Below are 18,792 nucleotides of genomic sequence, written 5' to 3'. Positions count from 1 at the left end.
GAAATGTTGTGCAAATTTTAGTTAACTCTTCAGGGTAAACAAGAAGATGGAAAGCTTTAATTTCAGTTCTGTCTCTCTCTCTTTCACTTATTGCTCTTTTCTTTCCCAGAGGTGAACAAGGAGAAATATGTAAGTGTCCGTGAGACACATTTGCTGGAAATGAGTCATCAGTGTGTTGTCATAGTGTATGCAGGATTGAGTCTTTTCACCGAACATATTCACCCTTTGGCCATATCCGTGTGCCGTGATAAACGAGGAATAAACTATTACTGAGTCACAACTCCGTCTCATAGTTTATGCAAAATGAATCAAGCGTTTTGGTGTAGAACCTAACATTAAGCGTGTCTTGGCCAGCTCCTTGTGTTCACCTGACCTGCGTTATTTCTCTGGTTCTTCCTCAAACATGATCAATGGATGAGTCAAAAGTGAGACACGTTTTAATCATTTCAGCTTTTGTTGACTTATGGACCTATGCATTTTAACACGATTATGCCTACATATCATAGAAATTTCACATGTTCAAAACAAGACTTACAGAGCTCAGGGGTGAAGCAGTCAGGACTTTGATGTGAATGTGCTACAGCTGGAGTGATAGTCATTGAGATTTTTATTGTAAAGAAGGGTCTCAAACTATTTGTATAATTTGTTTCTTGAGCTTTGTCTTTTCAAGACAATAGGCAAGACTATATCAAATAGGGAAACATTTGATACATAACATTTAAAACATTTAAACATACATTTTAATAAGATATATTTATATTAAACTTAATGAAATTTTAATTATACTTTAAACAAATTAATATTAAAATGTATTTTTTAAATGTTTATAATATTTTATATAAATATACAAAATGTTAATATTAAAAAAATCTTATAATGAAAACAATTATAAATTATAATATGAATGAATTTATTACGCTTTAAGAAGATACTTTTTTATGTTTTTAAAGAAGTCTCTTATGCTCATTAAGACTCTTTATATGAATACAGAAAAAATCATATTGTGAAATATTATTACAATTTAAAATAACAGTTTTCTATTTTAATATACTTTTTCAGCATTTTCAGCATCATTACTCCAGGCTTTAGCATCACATGATCCTTTAGAAATCATTCTATTATGATAATTTATCATAAATGTTGAAAACAGTTGTGCTGCCAAATATTTATTTATTTATTTTTTGGAACCTGTGATAATTTTTGGGAAATTTTTTTGGCAGCCGTGGCCTAATGGTTAGAGAGTCGGACTTGTAACCCAAAGGTTACGGGTTCGAATCTCAGGTCATACTTGGCCTCACTTCACCTTCTTTCCTTTCCTTTCTTTTCCTTTTTCAAAAGTTTGTGATTAGTAGTTTTTTTCTTTCTTTTTTTGAAAAACAAAATTATTACTTTTATTCAAAAAGAATGTGTTGAATTGATAGAAAGTGATAGGAAAGACTTATTATTTGTAGTAGTATTTAGTTATTAGTTACTATTAATATTAATAGAAAAGATTTCTATTTTAAATTACCCCTTTCAAATTTTTCATTCATTAATTTAAAATAACAGTTTTCTAATGTAATATACTTTTTGAAATATAATTTATTCCTGTGATGCAAAGCTGAATTTTCAGCATCATTGCTTCAGTCTTCATTGTCACATGGCCCTTCAGAAATCATTCTAATATGATAATTTATTATAAATGTTGAAAACAGTTGTGCTACCAAATATATATCTTTTTTTTGGACCTGTGAGGACCTGATATTTTCGGGATTCTTAGATGAATAAAAAATAAATAAAAATAAATAAACAAAAAGAACAGATTTTATATTTTATATAAAATAGTTAATTTTTCTCTTAAAAAAATATTCAGAAAATATGTATTGAATTGATAGATAGTGATATGAAAGACTTCTTATTAGTAGTAGTTATTATTACTATTATTAGAAAAGATTTCTGCTTTAAATCAATTCATTCTTATTTTTTATTCATCAAAGAATCATGGAAATAGTATCACAGGTTCCAAAAAATTAAACAGCACAACTGTTTCCAACATTCATAATAAAGCAGAATATTAGAATGACTTCTGAAGGATCATGTGACACTGAAGACTGGACTAATTATGCTGAAAATTCAGACAAATCCAGTCATTTCTTAGTTAATCAGAACAATGCTCTACAGTAAATGCCGTCTTTTAAGCCATTGCCTTTGTTTTTATTCTTTGATCAATCAGTCAAATGATGTTTGGAATAACAGCCTTGAATTTCGAAATGCGAGTTCTGCCCCTTGTTCATTCCTTAAAGCAACACGAGCTTCGTGATTAATAGAGAGGAATTACAAAAGGAAATCCGTAATTCAATTCACCGTCAGACAAAGAATGAGCCCTCTATTCAAGCTGAAATGTGCTTGTGCGGAGCCTCATTCAGGAGAGATCTCTCCCTTCATTACAGAAGGATGTCATGCAGTAATCAGTTTGATCCAAATAAAGACATACCGCCAATTATCAGAACCATGAGCAGCTGGGTGTTACCCTCTAATCCCTGCACTCTCATAAAAGACTGCCAACCTATTACATTTCCATTTAACAAAGTGTCATTTTCACTACATTTGACTTGACATTCTAATAGCCAGTGGTTATATAGATCTATAATATAAATACAACCTATTAGGGAATTATTAAACGCCTAAAATTTGATTACATTATTTAATGTTTGTTGCTTGCTTGTTTGTTTTAAAGAAATCTTTGCCTATTTACATCGTACAGCTCATTAGGCTTCTGTGTAAACATTGTTTTTAATAAAGTGAGTTCATTTTAAATGTAGAGGTAATTAGGCAGAGGCTGCTCTCATTGTCACACCCATCAGGATTCATGGCCAATTATGGAGAATCAATAGCGATTGCTGATTGGAATGTGAGGAGAGCACCCATCGAGGTAACAGGAACAGACTGATTGCTGTATTTATTCACTTAAGCAATTGAGATTTGATTATTTAATGCTTTCTTTACTAAATCAGGATTTTTTTTTTTTAATTAGATTGGTGCAGTTTACATTGTATTGAATGATTAATGTTTACAGCCTGCTAAACCTGAACTTGATTTTATTTGGTTGTGTTTTTTTATACTTTTTCCAAATAAACTTTCTTTCCCTTTTTTTCAAGGCCTGTCTGTCTGTATATCCATCTATTTATTCTCTGGTCATTTTTTATTCCTTTTCATTTTTTTCTGTTTCATATTTTCCTGTTCCTCACTCGCTCCCTTATGTCTTGGTTTTAAAATAAGAGGCTGGGCAGAGGCATGTGGTCTTATTGATTGGCCAGTGTCTCGCTCCTCCAAGCCCAGAAGTGCAAGACTTGAGAGATGCAACACCTCTCCTTTTCTTTAGCTGTCTATCTCTCCGTCTCTTTCTCTCATTCATCAGCGTAAAGCTAGGGCATTAACAATAGTGGGTACATTTATCTTGAAATAATTTTAGAAACCTTTGCGTGAAACATTTTCATATTGACAAGGTGAATAAAAAACTGAAATACTTTTTTTTTTGCATACGGTAGTAAAAGTGTTCTTTAATAGGAGTTTGCACCAAAAATTTTGTCAATGTTTACTTTGTTGTTGCAAACCTCTATGACTTTATTTTTTGTGTGTGGAAGAAAATATTCAGAAAAATATATCATGTGTCTTGCCCGTACGATTAAAAACAATGGGTTTCATTGTGTTTTAGACCTTTTTTTCTCTCATTGTGGGCAAAAAACTTTTTTTGGATATCTTCTTTGATGTTCCACAGAAAAAAGAAGTTTTTGGAATGTCTTAAGGTTAAGTATTACAATTCCATTTTAGAATTAACTATTAAGGAAATATATGAAAAAGTAGCCTTTGACTGACTTTGTTGCTCAATTAGGTTTTTTTGCTCTTAGGTTTATTAACAGCCTTGAAGGGTTAGGTGGAAAAAACATTGCTAATCATTTAACATGAAACTGTGAATGTGAGTATGCTATTTTTAGTTTCATTTACCTATTCCTTTTTAAATATGTTAGGTAATGTTTTAAAATGTATCAAGCATAACTAACTAATATCTGACCTAAGTGTACCGTTTTTTTTGGAATATGCTGCATAACCAGTTCATGTTTGCAATCTTCCCATTTCTTAAAAAAAAAGGTGAGTTTTACCACTATAGTTTTCATAGATAGATAGATAGATAGATACTATCAGAATTGTGAGATATAAATTCGCAATTCTAAGAACATATCAGTCTTTTTTGTCTCCTTAAAATTAGACTTTATAACTCAGTTTATATCAAAATTCTAATATATATGACATTTCTAATATCAAAAGTCAGATTTGTGAGATAAAAACTAGCATTTGCGAAAAAAAAAAAAAGTTAAAATTGTTTTTATCTCACAATTCTGACTTTATTTCTTGCAACTGTGAGCTTATATCATCCAATTCTGAGAAAAAAAAAAACAGAATTGTGAGTTTATATCTTTTTTTTTGTCTGTTTTGTATTTTTTTTGTTTTGTTTTGTATCTTTTTTTTTCCATTGTGGCCAAAAAACAATGTACTACGGAGCCCCTTACGTCACCTGTAGAAGAAAAATAATTAATCCGTGGGGACGGTTTTGCAATTCATTCCCTCGGTTTAACAAGTCGTGCCCACGGATTAACAAACCATACCCACAAACAAGTCTTCTTTTTAGCGTTTATTTTACATTAATAACCAATGGGATAAAACACAGGTGTGGTGTTTTAGCAGCTAATCTATTGGTGATTAATATAAAAGAAAGCTAAAAACTCTGTTTTGTCAGTGTTGCATAGTCTCATATAGCCTACTATGAGAAATAAAGTTTAATAAATGCAGTACAATGGATCCCGCATCTAAACGGGTGGCCTGGTTGAATTTGGGGGCGGGGCCACAAATCCATGAGTACAGTTTACAAACCGTGGGAACGGATTGCTAAAGCGTGCGCAAGGATTATGAATTTGTGGGTACGGATTAAAAATCCGAGGGTACGGTTTACAAAATCTGAGCGCACGGATTGGAAATACGTGGGTACGGTTTGTTAATCCGTGGGCACGACTTGTTAAACCGAGGGAAGTGTTTAAGAATTCGTGGGTACGGTTTATAAACTGAGGGAACGCATTGCAAAACCGTCCCCACGGATTAATTATTTTTCTTCTACAGGTGACGTAGGGGCTCCGTAATTTTCAGATATTTTCATTGATGTTCCATTGAAAAAAAAAAAGTTTTGGAATGAGTGAACTATTAAGGAAATATATGAAAAAGTAGCTTTTGACTGACTTTGTTGCTCAATTAGGTTTTTTCCCCTTAGGTTTATTAAAAGCCTTGAAGGGTGAAGTGGGAAAAACATTGTTAATCATTTAACATGAAACTGTGAATCACAGTGAGCACTATTGTAAATGTAAGTAGGGCTGCACGATATTGGGAAAAAATTACATTGCGATATATTTTTTTTCTTGCGATATATATTGTGATGTGTACAAATTCATTTGTGTTCATCAGGTTGTTTTGAACTGCTTAAAAATCAAATAATAATTCAAGAATAATTGGGGTAATTTTGTAAGCATTTTCAAAGAATAAAAAAAATGTAAAAGTACAGTATAATCAAAGCCCTGAAATAAAAGCTTTTTAAAGCTTATTTTGGGTAGTTTCATAAACAGTTTGACTCACCTTATTCACTGTCAATTCAGGCAAATGAAGGCTCTAATATGAAATTAATAATGAATGTTGCTTTTCCCCTGATGAAAGGGAAATCAGCTTCTTCCTTTCACGAAAAACATTAAAAGCTTAGCCAAGATGGAGGAACAGCTAGCTGATCATAGCTGTTACAGGGATAACATTTTTTAGCAGCAGAGCTACTGCAAGCAATGTTTAGTTTTGGAAATCCATTTATCTTTGTTTATTTATCTTTGCTGAAACTTCCGCGTCTGTAGGAGAGCGCAGGTCATGGTTGCTTAGCAATGTCAGACGCCACTGGAGCTCAAGTTACAGAGCGCTTTGGAAAGAAGGAGAAAGCGGCGCGCCTAGCGTTTTCCACGCGTTTTTAGGCGCGACATGTGAACGGTCCCTTAAATTCGTAGTGTTTCCGTGAGTTGTGGCAACAACTGCCAGGCACTCCCGACAAAGCACCTGTTTTTGGTCAGCAGCATCCTTTTTGTATCCAAAATACTTCCATATGACCGACGTTGCGTTTCTTTTTGCGACCAAATCTTCCATTTCGGAGCTTTTCTCCCGTCCCGCGCTCATTTCTCCATGCGCACACAGAGACTGCATGCATGAAGTAGGTGAAGCAACGTGTGCATTGTAGTTTTTAAAGAACCCTTATACATGAGTTAATTACTTTATTTTAGACAAATATAGATCCGTGAATAGGAAGTTTAGAAATATAGAAAGTACATTTTTAAATCAGACACACATAATTTTTTTTTTTGCCCTGCATCGTGACTGCCACGATGTGACTATCGCGCATGCGTACATCGCGATGACGATGCTCAAACGATCTGTCGTGCAGCCCTAAATGTAAGTATGCTATTTTTAGTTTCATTTACCTATTCCTTTTTAAATATGCTAGAAATGTATCAAGCATAACTAATAGTAAACTAAAATCTGACCTAAGTGTACTGGATTTTTGGAACATGCTGCATAGCCAGTAGTTCATGTTCGTAATCTTCTCATTTCTTAAAAAAAGGTGATTTGACCACTTTAGTTTTCATTGATAGACCTGATATCATATCAGTCTTTTTTGTCCCGTCATAATTGCACTTTATAACTCACAATTGTGAGTTTATTCAAAATTCTAATATATATGTGACCCTAGACCACAAAACCAGTCATAAGGTAAAATTTTACAAAACTGAGATGTATACATCATATGAAAGCTCAACAAATAAGCTTTCTATTGATGTATGGTTTGTTAGGATAGGACAATATTTGGCCGAGATACATCTATTTGAAAATCTGGAATCTGAGGGTGCAAAAAAATCAAAATACTGAGAAAATCACCTTTAAAGTTGTCCAAATTAAGCTCTTAACATTGCATATTACTAATCAAAAATTACATTTTAATATATTTATAGTAGGAATTTTACAAAAAAAATCTTAATGGAACATGATCTTTACTTCATTTCCTAATGATTTTTGGCATAAAAGAAAAAACAATAATTTTGACCCATACAATGTATTTTTGGCTATTGCTACAAATATACCCCAGCGACTTAAGACTGATTTTGTGGTCCAGGGTCACATATGAAAATTCTAATATCAAAAGTCAGATTTGTGAGATACAAACTCGCATTTGCAAATAAAAATATTATCTCACAATTCTGACATTATATTTCTCGCAACTGTGAGCTTATTTTCATGCAATTCTGAGAAAAAAAGTCAGAATTTTCCTGAACCAATTGCCTGTTTACCTGTTGACTTTTAAAACACGTCTTAAACATCTTTTTATACAGGCTTATTTATAATGTTTTATTGAGTCTTTTCTGCACCCTATTTTTACTTGCGGACTGTTTGTTGTGTTTTTGTTTTGTGTAGTGATTTGTATTTTTTATCTTTGTTTGCTTGTGAGGTGATCATGGGTGTTTTGAAAGGCGCCATTAAATAAAATGCATTATTATTATTATTATTATTATTATTATATATCGCAGTTATAACGTTTTTTTTTAATTGCTTAAAACATTTTGAAGCCCTGGATAGCAAAGTGAAGAAAAAGATGTTGAAGTAAAGATGTCCCTTAAAAGGAATTTGTGCAAAAATGTTGTCAGTGTTTACTTTGATGTTCAAAACCTGTATGACTTTATTTTTGTGTGTTTCTTTCTTTCTTTCTTTCTTTTTTTTTGTGTTTTGTTTTTTTAGAAAATTATCTAAAGTTTTTTTTGTCCATACGATTAAGTCAGTTGATCCAGTGTCGTTTGGACCTTTTTTTTTCATTGTGGGCAAAAAGCAATTTTCAGATCTTCCCTTTTCTTAAAAAAGGGCGATTTTGACTACTTTAGTTTTCATAGATAGATAGTTAGGTAGATGCAAGCCAGTTTGTACAAAATAATTTAAACAGGTATGTCAACAAAACATATCAAGAAAAACTCCTTCAGACTTTTATTTAAAAACATTTAGAAACATAGAATGTAACTTTTTTTTAGTAATAATATTAAACAATATCCATATAATTACCTGAATGTTGCTATAGTTTAGAACCAATGTCATTTCTGAAAGACATCTAAAATAGCCATTAAAGCACTATAATAAGCATATTTAATAATTGATTATCATGGTTGTGTTTACAGTAAATATGTAGTGCACGATCATACTCCTGTGTTTTTTTTTCTCTGATTTTTGTGATATAAACTTGCAATTGTGAGTTAGAAAGTCAGAATTGCGGGATAAAAACGTACTTTTTTGTTTCTCAGAATTGAGAGTTGATAACTCAAAATTCCCTCAAAATTGGACTATAGCTCGCAATTCTGTTTATATTACAGTTCCGATATATATCACAATTCTGATATCAAAAGTCAGATTTGTGAGATACTGGAAAAAAGTCAAAATTGTTTTTATTTCTCAATGCTAATTTTTTTTTCTCGCAACTGTGAGCTTATATCATGCAATTCTGAGAAATAGTCAGGATTCTAAATATATATCTCACAATATATAATATATATAAATATTTTGAAACCCTGAATAGCAAAATGAGGAAAAAACAGAGATATACTTTTTTGCATACAGTAGTAAAGATGTCTGTTAAAAAAAAAGTTTACACAAACATTTTTCAATGTTTACTTTATTGTTCCAAACCTGTATGACTTTCTTTTTGTGTGTGAAAGAAATTATTTAGAAAATTAGCTCATGTTTTTTGTCCCTACAATCAAAATCAGTTGGTTTCAGTGTTGTTTTGGACCCTTTTTTTCCATTGTGGGCAAAACAATATATTTTTTTATATTTTCTTTAGTTTTCCACTGAAAAAAAGAAGGATAGATTTGGAATGACATGAGATTAAGTAAATGGTGGCAGAATGTCCATTTTTTTGAGTGAACTATTAAGGAAATATATGAAAAAGTAGCTTTTGACTGACTTTGTTGCTCAATTACTTTTTTTCCCAATGTCCTTTATGATAGATATCCGAAATAGCCATTAAAGCGCTTTCATAAGCTTTAAACTTTATGATTGAATATCATGGCTGTATTTCCAGAAGATATATACGGTCATACTTTTGTGTTCCCTACCTTCTAATAAGAAAACTTCTGTGTGTCCTTTCCATTTGCAGTTTTAAGCTCTGCATGTTGTCAATTCAGGGAACAACATCACCTCCCCTTGCTCAGACTGAGCCAACTCATCTCAGCACAATATACAGCGTGGACCTATCTCTCCATGAGCTTTGGAAGCTTTGTAGAACAGCCTGTTTATTTTCAAAAGCACTGTGTCATCACACATACTGATCTGGAATAAGCCCCTGTGTGTCCCCAGCCGTGTTCATCCTTCAGTGTGTTTGTCTCTGTGTTTATATACTCGTAAAGTACACAGCACCTTTTTCTTCTTGATGAGGAATTTGCTTCTTGATTGTTTTTGCGAAAAGCACCCTTTTGCACCTCCATTCCTCATTCTGAATAATGTACTTCATAAAGCCAGAAAAGGCCGTCACATGAGATCTAAAGTCGAATTATTCAACTTCAAGACCCCTTGATCACATACTCTTGTTTCAAGTGTAAAGGCAAGAGTCTTACAATATATGAGATTTTTGTTGTCTCTTTTACTTTAAAACTTGGAATTTATTACCATAGGAAATGTAAACGTATAGAAAAACACAACAGTCTAGTATTTGGTCGGTTGTTTCCAATGATTAAAATATATAAATAAACTATGAAAAAAAAGATTTTTCTAAGTTGTAATTTAAACTAAATCAATTTATGGAAGCCTGTTTCTGCCACTAAATAACAAAAAAATGTTATTGCAACTTTTTATCTCACAGTTCTGACTTTTTTCAGTTGCATGCTAAAAACTTATAAACGATATAAAACTCGCAATTGCAAGTTATAAAGTTAGAATTGCCAGATATAAACTCGCAATTCTGAATTTTTTCTCAGAATTGCATGATAAAAACAATTTTGACTTTTCTCCTCAAATGCGAGTTTGTATCTTGCAAATCTGACTTTGGATATCAAAATTGTGATATCAATTCCCAATTGCAAGTTATAAAGTTCAATTTTGAGGGAACAAAAAAAAACCCGATATGTTCTTGGAACTGAGATTTTATATCTCACAATTCTGACTTAATAAACTTTATAATAGCGTGTAATAAAGTCAGAATTGCAAGATATTAACTCGCAATTCTGAGGGGAAAAAAAGCCATAATTGTAAGATATGAACTCGCAATTCTTAGAAAAAAGTCTGAATTGTTTTTATCTCGCAATTCTGACTTTATAACTCCCAATTGCGAGTTTATGTCAGACAATTCTGAGAAAAAAAGTCAGAATTGCGAGTTTATATACCGTAAATCTGGGAAAAAAGTCAGAATTGTGAGTTTTTATCTTGCAATTCTGAGAAAAAAGTTAGGATTGCAAAGTTTATATCATGCAAATCTGAGAAAAAAGGCTGAATTGTGCGATATAAACTCGCAATTGTAAGTTCTAAAGTCCAGTTTTGAGGGGAAAAAAAGACTTATGTTCTCAGAATTGCGAATTTATATCTTACAATTCTGACTTAGTAACTTATACTTTATAATTGAGTGTTATAAAAAGTCAGAATTGTGAGTTTTTAATCTTGCAAATCTTTATAACTCACAACTGCGAGTTTATATCACACAATTCTGAGAAAAGGTCAGAATTGTGAGTTTGTATCACGCTAATCTAAGAAAAAAAGTCTGAATTGAGTTTTTATCTCGCAATTCTATATTTTAAAACCTGCAACTGTGAGTTTGTATCACACAATTCTGGTAAAAAGAAGTCAGAATTTCAAGTTTGTACTACACAAATCTGAGAAAAAAGTCAGAATTGTGAGTTTTTTTATCTTGCAGTTCTGAGAAATTGACAGAATTGTGTTTGTATGATGCAAATCTAAGAAAAAAAACAGTGAGTGTGAGAAAAAAGTTGCAATTACCGTTCTACTTTTTATTCAGTGGCAGAAATGGAAATTTTTTTGTAAACTGATGAATTTACTATATATGTAATTTTTTGAAAAAGCACTAACATAGCGATTCCCTACCAAAGGGGTCTTGGAAATATTAGCTTTGTTAAACAACTGCTTAAGATCGCTAATCTTGAATAATCACTTTTTAGTGCTTTTTTAAGGAAAGAAAAAAACTGTAATGTGTGCAATGGTTATCATTTATTGTATGTATGCTACTTTTGTTTCTAATACAAAAAAATTAAACATTTAAAGTGACCATAATAATACTAAAAATATTTAATAATATGTCTTAATATTTAGTACAATAAGTTTGGTGTTGAAGAAGGGGTACTTGAGCATTTTTGATGGGGCCAAAGGGATACATAGCACAAAAAATGTGTGGGAGCACTGCTCTAACACATTTGAACTATTAAGTAGGAACCAATTTGGAAAATATATGTGAAACAATTAATATGCCATTTAGTTGAAAAATAATACCTAACTAAACTAAAACTAAAGACTAGTGCAGGTGAACAATTTAAATTGTGGATTATTTTTTTAAGGAACCTTGCAAAAGCCTTTGTTAACTTAATAACAAATATAATCCTCTTCCACCTCTCGTTCTTTAGGAGCGTTTCCAGCCAGCGCATTGTACGCCCGCCGTGACCGCCTGCAGCGCCCTTCACACGTCGCCACCAAAACCTTCCAGGCCTTACGGATATTTGTGAACGACGAGCTGAACGAGTTGCACGCCGGCCTCCGTGTGGCACAGACCCTGCTCCGTCCCAAGGGGCGACTCTGTGTTCTCACCTTCCACTCCCTGGAGGACCGGCTGACCAAGCGTTTCCTCCGTGGAGAGGACCTGGCCGCCCCACCACGCCGCAGCATTCGCCAGCGAGCCAAAGCCCGGCCTGAGTTTGAGGAAGAAGAGCGTGAGGAGGAGGAGGGGGAAGAGAATGAAGAAGAAGAGAAAGGACGAGAGAGCAAATATTGGGTCAGTCTGAGGAAGGTGACAAAGCCAAGTGTGGAAGAGGTGCAGGAGAACCCAAGAGCACGATCTGCTAAACTCAGAACAGCAGTAAGACGATAGAGAACAGTGCAAACTCTACCAGAGACAGAGAAACTGATGCTTTTTTGCGAGATTATTAAATTAACTACACTCTCAGGAAAAAAGTATGAAGCTGTCACTGGGGCGGTCGCCTAAGTTACAAAAGCTAAAATGACTTCTCCAATCAGCTTAAAACCCGTCCCTTTATTACAATCGATTGCAAGCTGATCTGCCTCGATCCAGTCAATGACTGATAAATAGAACCAAGTTCCTTCCCTACATTTTTTCTTTTTCAATAATCTGTTTCACATGAATATACAGTTGAGGTCAAAAGTTTGCATACACCTTGCAGAATCTACAAAATGTTAATCATTTTACCAAAACAAGAGGGATCACACAAAATGCATGTTATTTTTTATTTAGTAATGACCTGAATAAGAGATTTCACTTAAAAAAATGACCCAGTTCAAAAGTTTACATACAGTATGTCCCTTGTTTGTCCTGAATAGTTCAACTGCCTGATGTTCTTCAGAAAAAATCCACAAATTCTTTGGTTTTTCAGCTTTTTTGTGTATCTGAACCCTTTCCAACAATGACTGTATGATTTTGAGATCTGTCTTTTCACACTGAGGACATCTGATGGGACTCATGTGCAACTATTACAGAAGGTTCAAATGCTCACTGATACTTCGGATGGAAACACGATGCATTAAGAGCTGGAGATCAGGGTAAATTTCAATTATTTTGTCTTCTGGGTAACATGTGAGTATCTTCTGTAGCTTCTGGAGGGCAGTACTAAATGAAAAAAAAGATATTTAGGCAAAATATGACAAATCTTCATTCTTTTCAAAAGTTTTCACCCCCAGCTCTTAATGCATATTAGAGTCCCTCAGTTGTCCTCAGCGTGAAAAGATGGATCTCAAAATCATACAGTCATTGTCGGAAAGGGTTCAAATACACAAAATATTGAAAAACCAAAGAATTTGTGGGACCTGAAGGATTTTTCTGAAGAACAGCAGCTAGTTTAACTGTTTAGGACAAACATGGGACTCATGAACAACTATCACTAAACAAAAAACACAGCTGTGGGTCATTCAGGTAACAACACAGTATTAAGATTCAAGTGTATGTAAACTTTTGAACAGGGTCATTTTTAGAAATTCAACTATTATTTTCTCTTGTGGACTATGTAAACATCTTTTATGTAAAATATTCTATTCAGGTCAGTACTAAATGAAAAATAACATGAATTTCGTATGATCCCTCTTATTTTGGTAAAATATTGAACATTTAGCAGGTTCTGCAAGGTGTATGTAAACTTTTGACCTCAACTGTACATCACAGTACAGAAAAAAACTTACTTCTGTTCACATCATTACTTTAATTTGTGGCTTTTTTAATGTCATTGCAGTAGTTTTCAAGTCACAAAATGTTTTATTTCTAGTTTTCGTTAAGGATAATAACTGTCTGTCACTCAAGGTTGCACCCATCTATTACCTGCTGAGCCGCCGCCGTCCCATTGCACCAATAAACAGACCTTACCACATTGCTGGCTCTGTTTCCTCAGCTCATAGTCTAATTCAGCATCACTTCACACATGGGTCCGACCCAGCTCTCACCTTTCCTGCTCATTTCTGCTGCATTCATGACTATAGTGCTCTGTCCAGCTGCCTCCTGTGAAGTTTCTATTAACAGCTCGAATAAGAGAATCATCAGCCATAACACGCTGTTCCTCCAGAACAATCTTCACTGTGACTGGAGAATTTTAGCGTGCGAGAGAGAGAAACATGTCATTTCAAACTACATGTACGTAAAAAGTTTAGCAGTCAGTGAGTATACACTGGCACAATATGGTATGTAAAGGTGTTGGGGTGCGATCATGGATGGGCATAGAGCCCACATGTAAGTTGGCAATGCAGCATGTGACAGAGAGAGAGAGAGAGATACACAAAGAGATTGCGTCTCTATGCGGCGGCCTCTCTCCCTTTGTTGAGCTAGTGGGGGTGAGTCACACACCTGCAGGACTCGGGTGGGATTCAGCTGCCATGGTAATACTCAGCGCGTGTGTACTGTACTCCGGCCGCTTCACATCTGATTCACATGCATATAGCTCAACACCTCATCAGCAGCGTGATTCAGGATCAAAATATTGCATATACTTTGAGATCACAGCCTTTGGTTTTAACACCTTATTTTATCCTTTCACTCCAAATGAGAAAGTACGTAGCTGTTTAGTGTTAAATATGACTAAACTGTTTAATCAGCTGTTAAACTTGAATGAAAATTGATGCAATATTAATGCAAAAGTTTATTTAAAAAAAATAATTATATAGTTAATATAAATAAAGTATTTCTATTATAAAAAATAATTCAATATGTTTTTAAAATAAAAATAATATTTGTTTTATAATACTTATACTTTTAGGAAATACTTATAATAATAATTAGAATATGCGTTATTAAATAAAAATATTTTATTTGTAAATATACATTAAATAGAAATACTTTATATTGATTATATAATTCTTATTATGTATTGTGTAATAATACATTATAATGTGTGTATGTATATATATATATATATATATATATATATATGAATGATATTATTAATATAATTTAAAGTTTTTTTCACAAATAAAATATAATTAGTATATGTATATATATATATATATATATATATATTATATATATATATATATATATATATATATATATAATCGTGTATATATACGAACATGCGTGTAGTGTACTTTTTATTAAATAATGTGATTAAAATTTTGTTTTACAATATTATGTTTTTTTTGGAAATACAATAATTTTATTGGAAAGATAAATGTAATGTATTATAATATAAATGATATAATATAAATAAAGTTTTTCTATTATTATGTTTTTTTAAATAAATATAATATTTTTCTTGTGATTTTTGGAAATGCAAGATAAATGCTAAACATTATAATATGAATTATTTGATACAAATATTTTATTTATAAATATAAAAATTATGTATATAATATGTATAATAATACAATATAATGTGTGTACTTTTTATAAATGTAATATTTGTTTTAGAATATTATTCATGCTTTTTTAGAAATACAAAATACATGTAGTATATTATAATATGAATTATATAATTAATATAAATAGAAAGTATTTCTATGTATAAAATATAATTAGATAATGTTTTTAATAAATGTAATACTAATTATTTAAAAAAATATATTTTATTTGTAAATATATTATACATTAATTAATAGAATACTATATATATATATATATATATATATATATATATATAGTCTATTAATTAATTAATTAGTTAATGTAAATAAAATATTTATATTTCTTATTATAATTAATAATAATAATAATAATTAGATAATGTTTTTTAATAAATACAATATTTTATGTAATACTTATGCTCTTTTGGAAATACTAGATACATGTTATACATTATAATGTGAATTATTTAATACAAATATTTTATTTATAGATACATTTTACAATAAATAAGTTATAGAAATACTTTATACTGCTTATATAATTAATATATAATATGAATTATGTATATATTATTTATATATTATGTACTTTTTTATTAAATGTAATATTTGTTTTATAATATTATTTATGCATTTTTTGGAAATACAAGATACATGCAATATATTATAATATAAATTATATAATTAATATAAATAAAAAGTATTTTTATTTCTAACCTATAATTAGATTATATTTTTAATAAATATAATATGAATTTTTTAATAATTTGTTTTTATACATATACATGAACAAACAGAAAATGAATTATAAAATTAATGATTTCAATTACTATATATATATATATATATATATATATATATTTCATAAATACAATATTTGTTTAATAATACTTATGATTTTTGGAAATACTGGATAAATGCTATACATTATAATATGAATTATTTAATAAAAAATATTTTATTTATAAATATATTATACATTAATAGAAATTATATTTAGATTTTATATTATATATAACATGAATTATGTATGTATTATGTATGATATAATGAAATAAAACAAGTATTTCTCTTACTAATAAAATTATTATTGTTAATGAATATTAAGTAGATATTATGTATAATACAATGTAAATAAAAAGGCATAATGTTATATTACTTATCATATATTACATTATATTATATATACCTTTTATTTACAGATTTGTAAACACTAGATAAGTGCAATAAACAGAAATTGCCAAATATGTTCCAGATAGCCATCGATATCATTTTTTTAACCTTGTTTCTGGCACATTAATAATGATTTTCCCAGAAAATAATGCTAAACTCTCTCAAAAACAGTGGCCTTACAGTAAAGTATGATGGGTTCAGGGTTTGAAAAGCATAGACTGTAGCCAGTGCTGCCTCCAACTGGTCAAGATTTATAGACCCAAAACACATTTCTCAAACAAAACAAGAAGCAGCTCTCCTGTTCTCCACTGAGTTCCTCATAACCCCTTAACAAAAGCACCAAAAAGAAAAGAAAAAGAGAAAATACCAAAAAAATGCCTTTTTGAATTAGTTTGGATTTGATAAATTGCATCTGCTTCTAACTACCCCCCCCCCCCCCCCCCCCCCCATCTCTAGCGCTCCTTCACGATCTTATTCCGTCAGCTCTAAATATACACCTCCCTGTCGTTACCGTGGAAACTAAACGGCACATGTAACATAGAACTTAATGGTGTTTAAGCGTGTTTGCTGTTCTAATAATGGTGCGATCAGCCAGAGCCTCTGCTCTCCCTCGGACACCTTTTCCACCCTCTCTACTCCCGCTGACGTCACAGCCGCTCTCACAAGCTGCCTGCATACTAATATGTGTCAACTGTGAAGCCTTGATCCTGCTGTGAGATGAGACTTGGAAAGATGTTATGCCATGATCGGGAGAGCGAGATTTAAGATAGCAGCCCAGTTTTCTGATTACTCGCATGCAAATTAATTTCTTGCCGTTATGAAATCAAACATATATTACAGTGACAAATATTGCAGATATGAAGTTGCATTTGCCAAAACACAATAAATGTCAGTTGCTAGTAGAACTGCAAGCACTTTGCACCACCGTGGCGCCTCATAGTAAGCGAACTAAGTTAATATAGACGGCACGGCTTGTATCACATGCATTAGCATTTTTCACTTACACAGATTTGCAAAAACAAAAGCAAGCAGTTTGTGAACTGTGATGGAGCTCTCGCTGAGAGAGAGAGGATTTCTTGGCTCTGGTGTACGTTTATTTCAGGCTGACCCTTCTGGCTGTGGTGTGCGTTGGCAGCACTGATGCAGTCACATGAACATGTAGCATCATTCACTTCACAAAACTTTTCCTTCAGATCTCTGAAGCATCCGTGACTTCTCTTTTAGTCTCTGAGAGGGCGGCCGCTAAGGATACTCGGGGAACGCACGAGTAGATGTCGACTTTTGCCACTCAGGCAGCAGCGGCATTCTACACGAACACTGTGCATGATGGGAATAAAGACTCAATTAAGGCAGGGATAGCTCACGCAGCCACATATTGAATTCTTCTTCGTGTGCTTTATTAAAAAATACTCAAAAGTCAACAGAATTATGGCAAGGCACACCTGCTAATTAACTTTAATTAGCCTTTTTTTTTTTGTCTGAAAGCTACCTCAGACATTTGGAGAGGTTTTGGCAGCAGGGGAGAGGCTATTTGTGGAGGTGGAGTCACCTTGGTAGAGGGAGATGTTCTGTTTGAAGTGAGAATGCAAATCCAACATTATTATAGGGAAAGAACAGGTCATAAAGTCAACGGATTTTACAAAAAGGTAGTTTTATTATGATGGCATTTTCTGCCTTGATTTCAAGGCGGTTAAAAGCTAAAAGCATGCCATATTTTTTTTTAATTATTATGCTTATTAGTGTACTTTAGTGTCACAAGATCCTTTAAAAATCATTCTAATATGCTGATTTATTATCAGTGCTGGAAACAGTTGTGCTGCTTAATATTTTGTTGGAACCTGTGATACTTTTTTCAGGATTCTTTGATCAATAAAATGTTCAAAAGAACAGCAGTTATTTAAAATAGTTTTTCTAACAATATACACTACTGTTCAAAAGTTTGGGGTCAGTACATTTTTCTTCTTTCTTTTTTTTTTAAAGAAATTAATACTTTTATTCACCATGGATGTATTAAATTAATAAAAAGTGATTTATATTTTGAATAAATGCTGTTCTTTTTTAACTTGTTATTCATCAAAGAATCCTGAAAAAAGAATCACGGGTTCCAACATTGATAATTCTAATAATAAATCAGCATATTAGATTTCTGAAGGATCCTGTGAAAATTCAGCTTTGCATCACAGGAATAAATTATATTTTAAAGTATATTAAAATAGAAAACCACTATTCTAAATTGCATTAACATTTCACAATATCTTTAGAAATCATTAAAAATCTTACTGATCACGAACTATTGTGCGGCTGTGTATATATATATATATATATATATATATATATATATATATATATATATATATATATATATCATATCATAGGGCCCAAAATTGCAAGCGGCGCCCCTGTGTATATATATATGATGAACATACAGTCAAGCCTGAAATTATTCATACCCCTGGCAAATTCTGACTTAAAATTACT

General features: G+C 31.9%; 1 protein-coding gene across 2 annotated transcripts in view; it reads left to right on the top strand.

The window, feature by feature from the left end:
• Positions 1-13,679, top strand: part of mettl15 (methyltransferase 15, mitochondrial 12S rRNA N4-cytidine) — an 86,416-nt gene extending 72,737 nt beyond the window's left edge. For both annotated transcript variants that reach the window (XM_073837091.1, XM_073837092.1), the window contains exon 6: positions 11,715-13,679. In XM_073837091.1, coding sequence (XP_073693192.1) covers positions 11,715-12,175 — 461 coding nt within the window. In that variant the 3' untranslated portion in view covers positions 12,176-13,679. The remainder of the gene's footprint in view (positions 1-11,714) is intronic.
• The last annotated feature ends 5,113 nt before the right edge of the window (positions 13,680-18,792 follow it).

Source organism: Garra rufa, chromosome 3, assembly GCF_049309525.1.
Source record: "Garra rufa chromosome 3, GarRuf1.0, whole genome shotgun sequence".
In the NCBI taxonomy this organism is placed as follows: domain Eukaryota; kingdom Metazoa; phylum Chordata; class Actinopteri; order Cypriniformes; family Cyprinidae; genus Garra; species Garra rufa.
The sequence above is the reverse complement of the archived record's forward strand: the minus strand, read 5'-3'. Positions and strand labels throughout refer to the sequence as shown.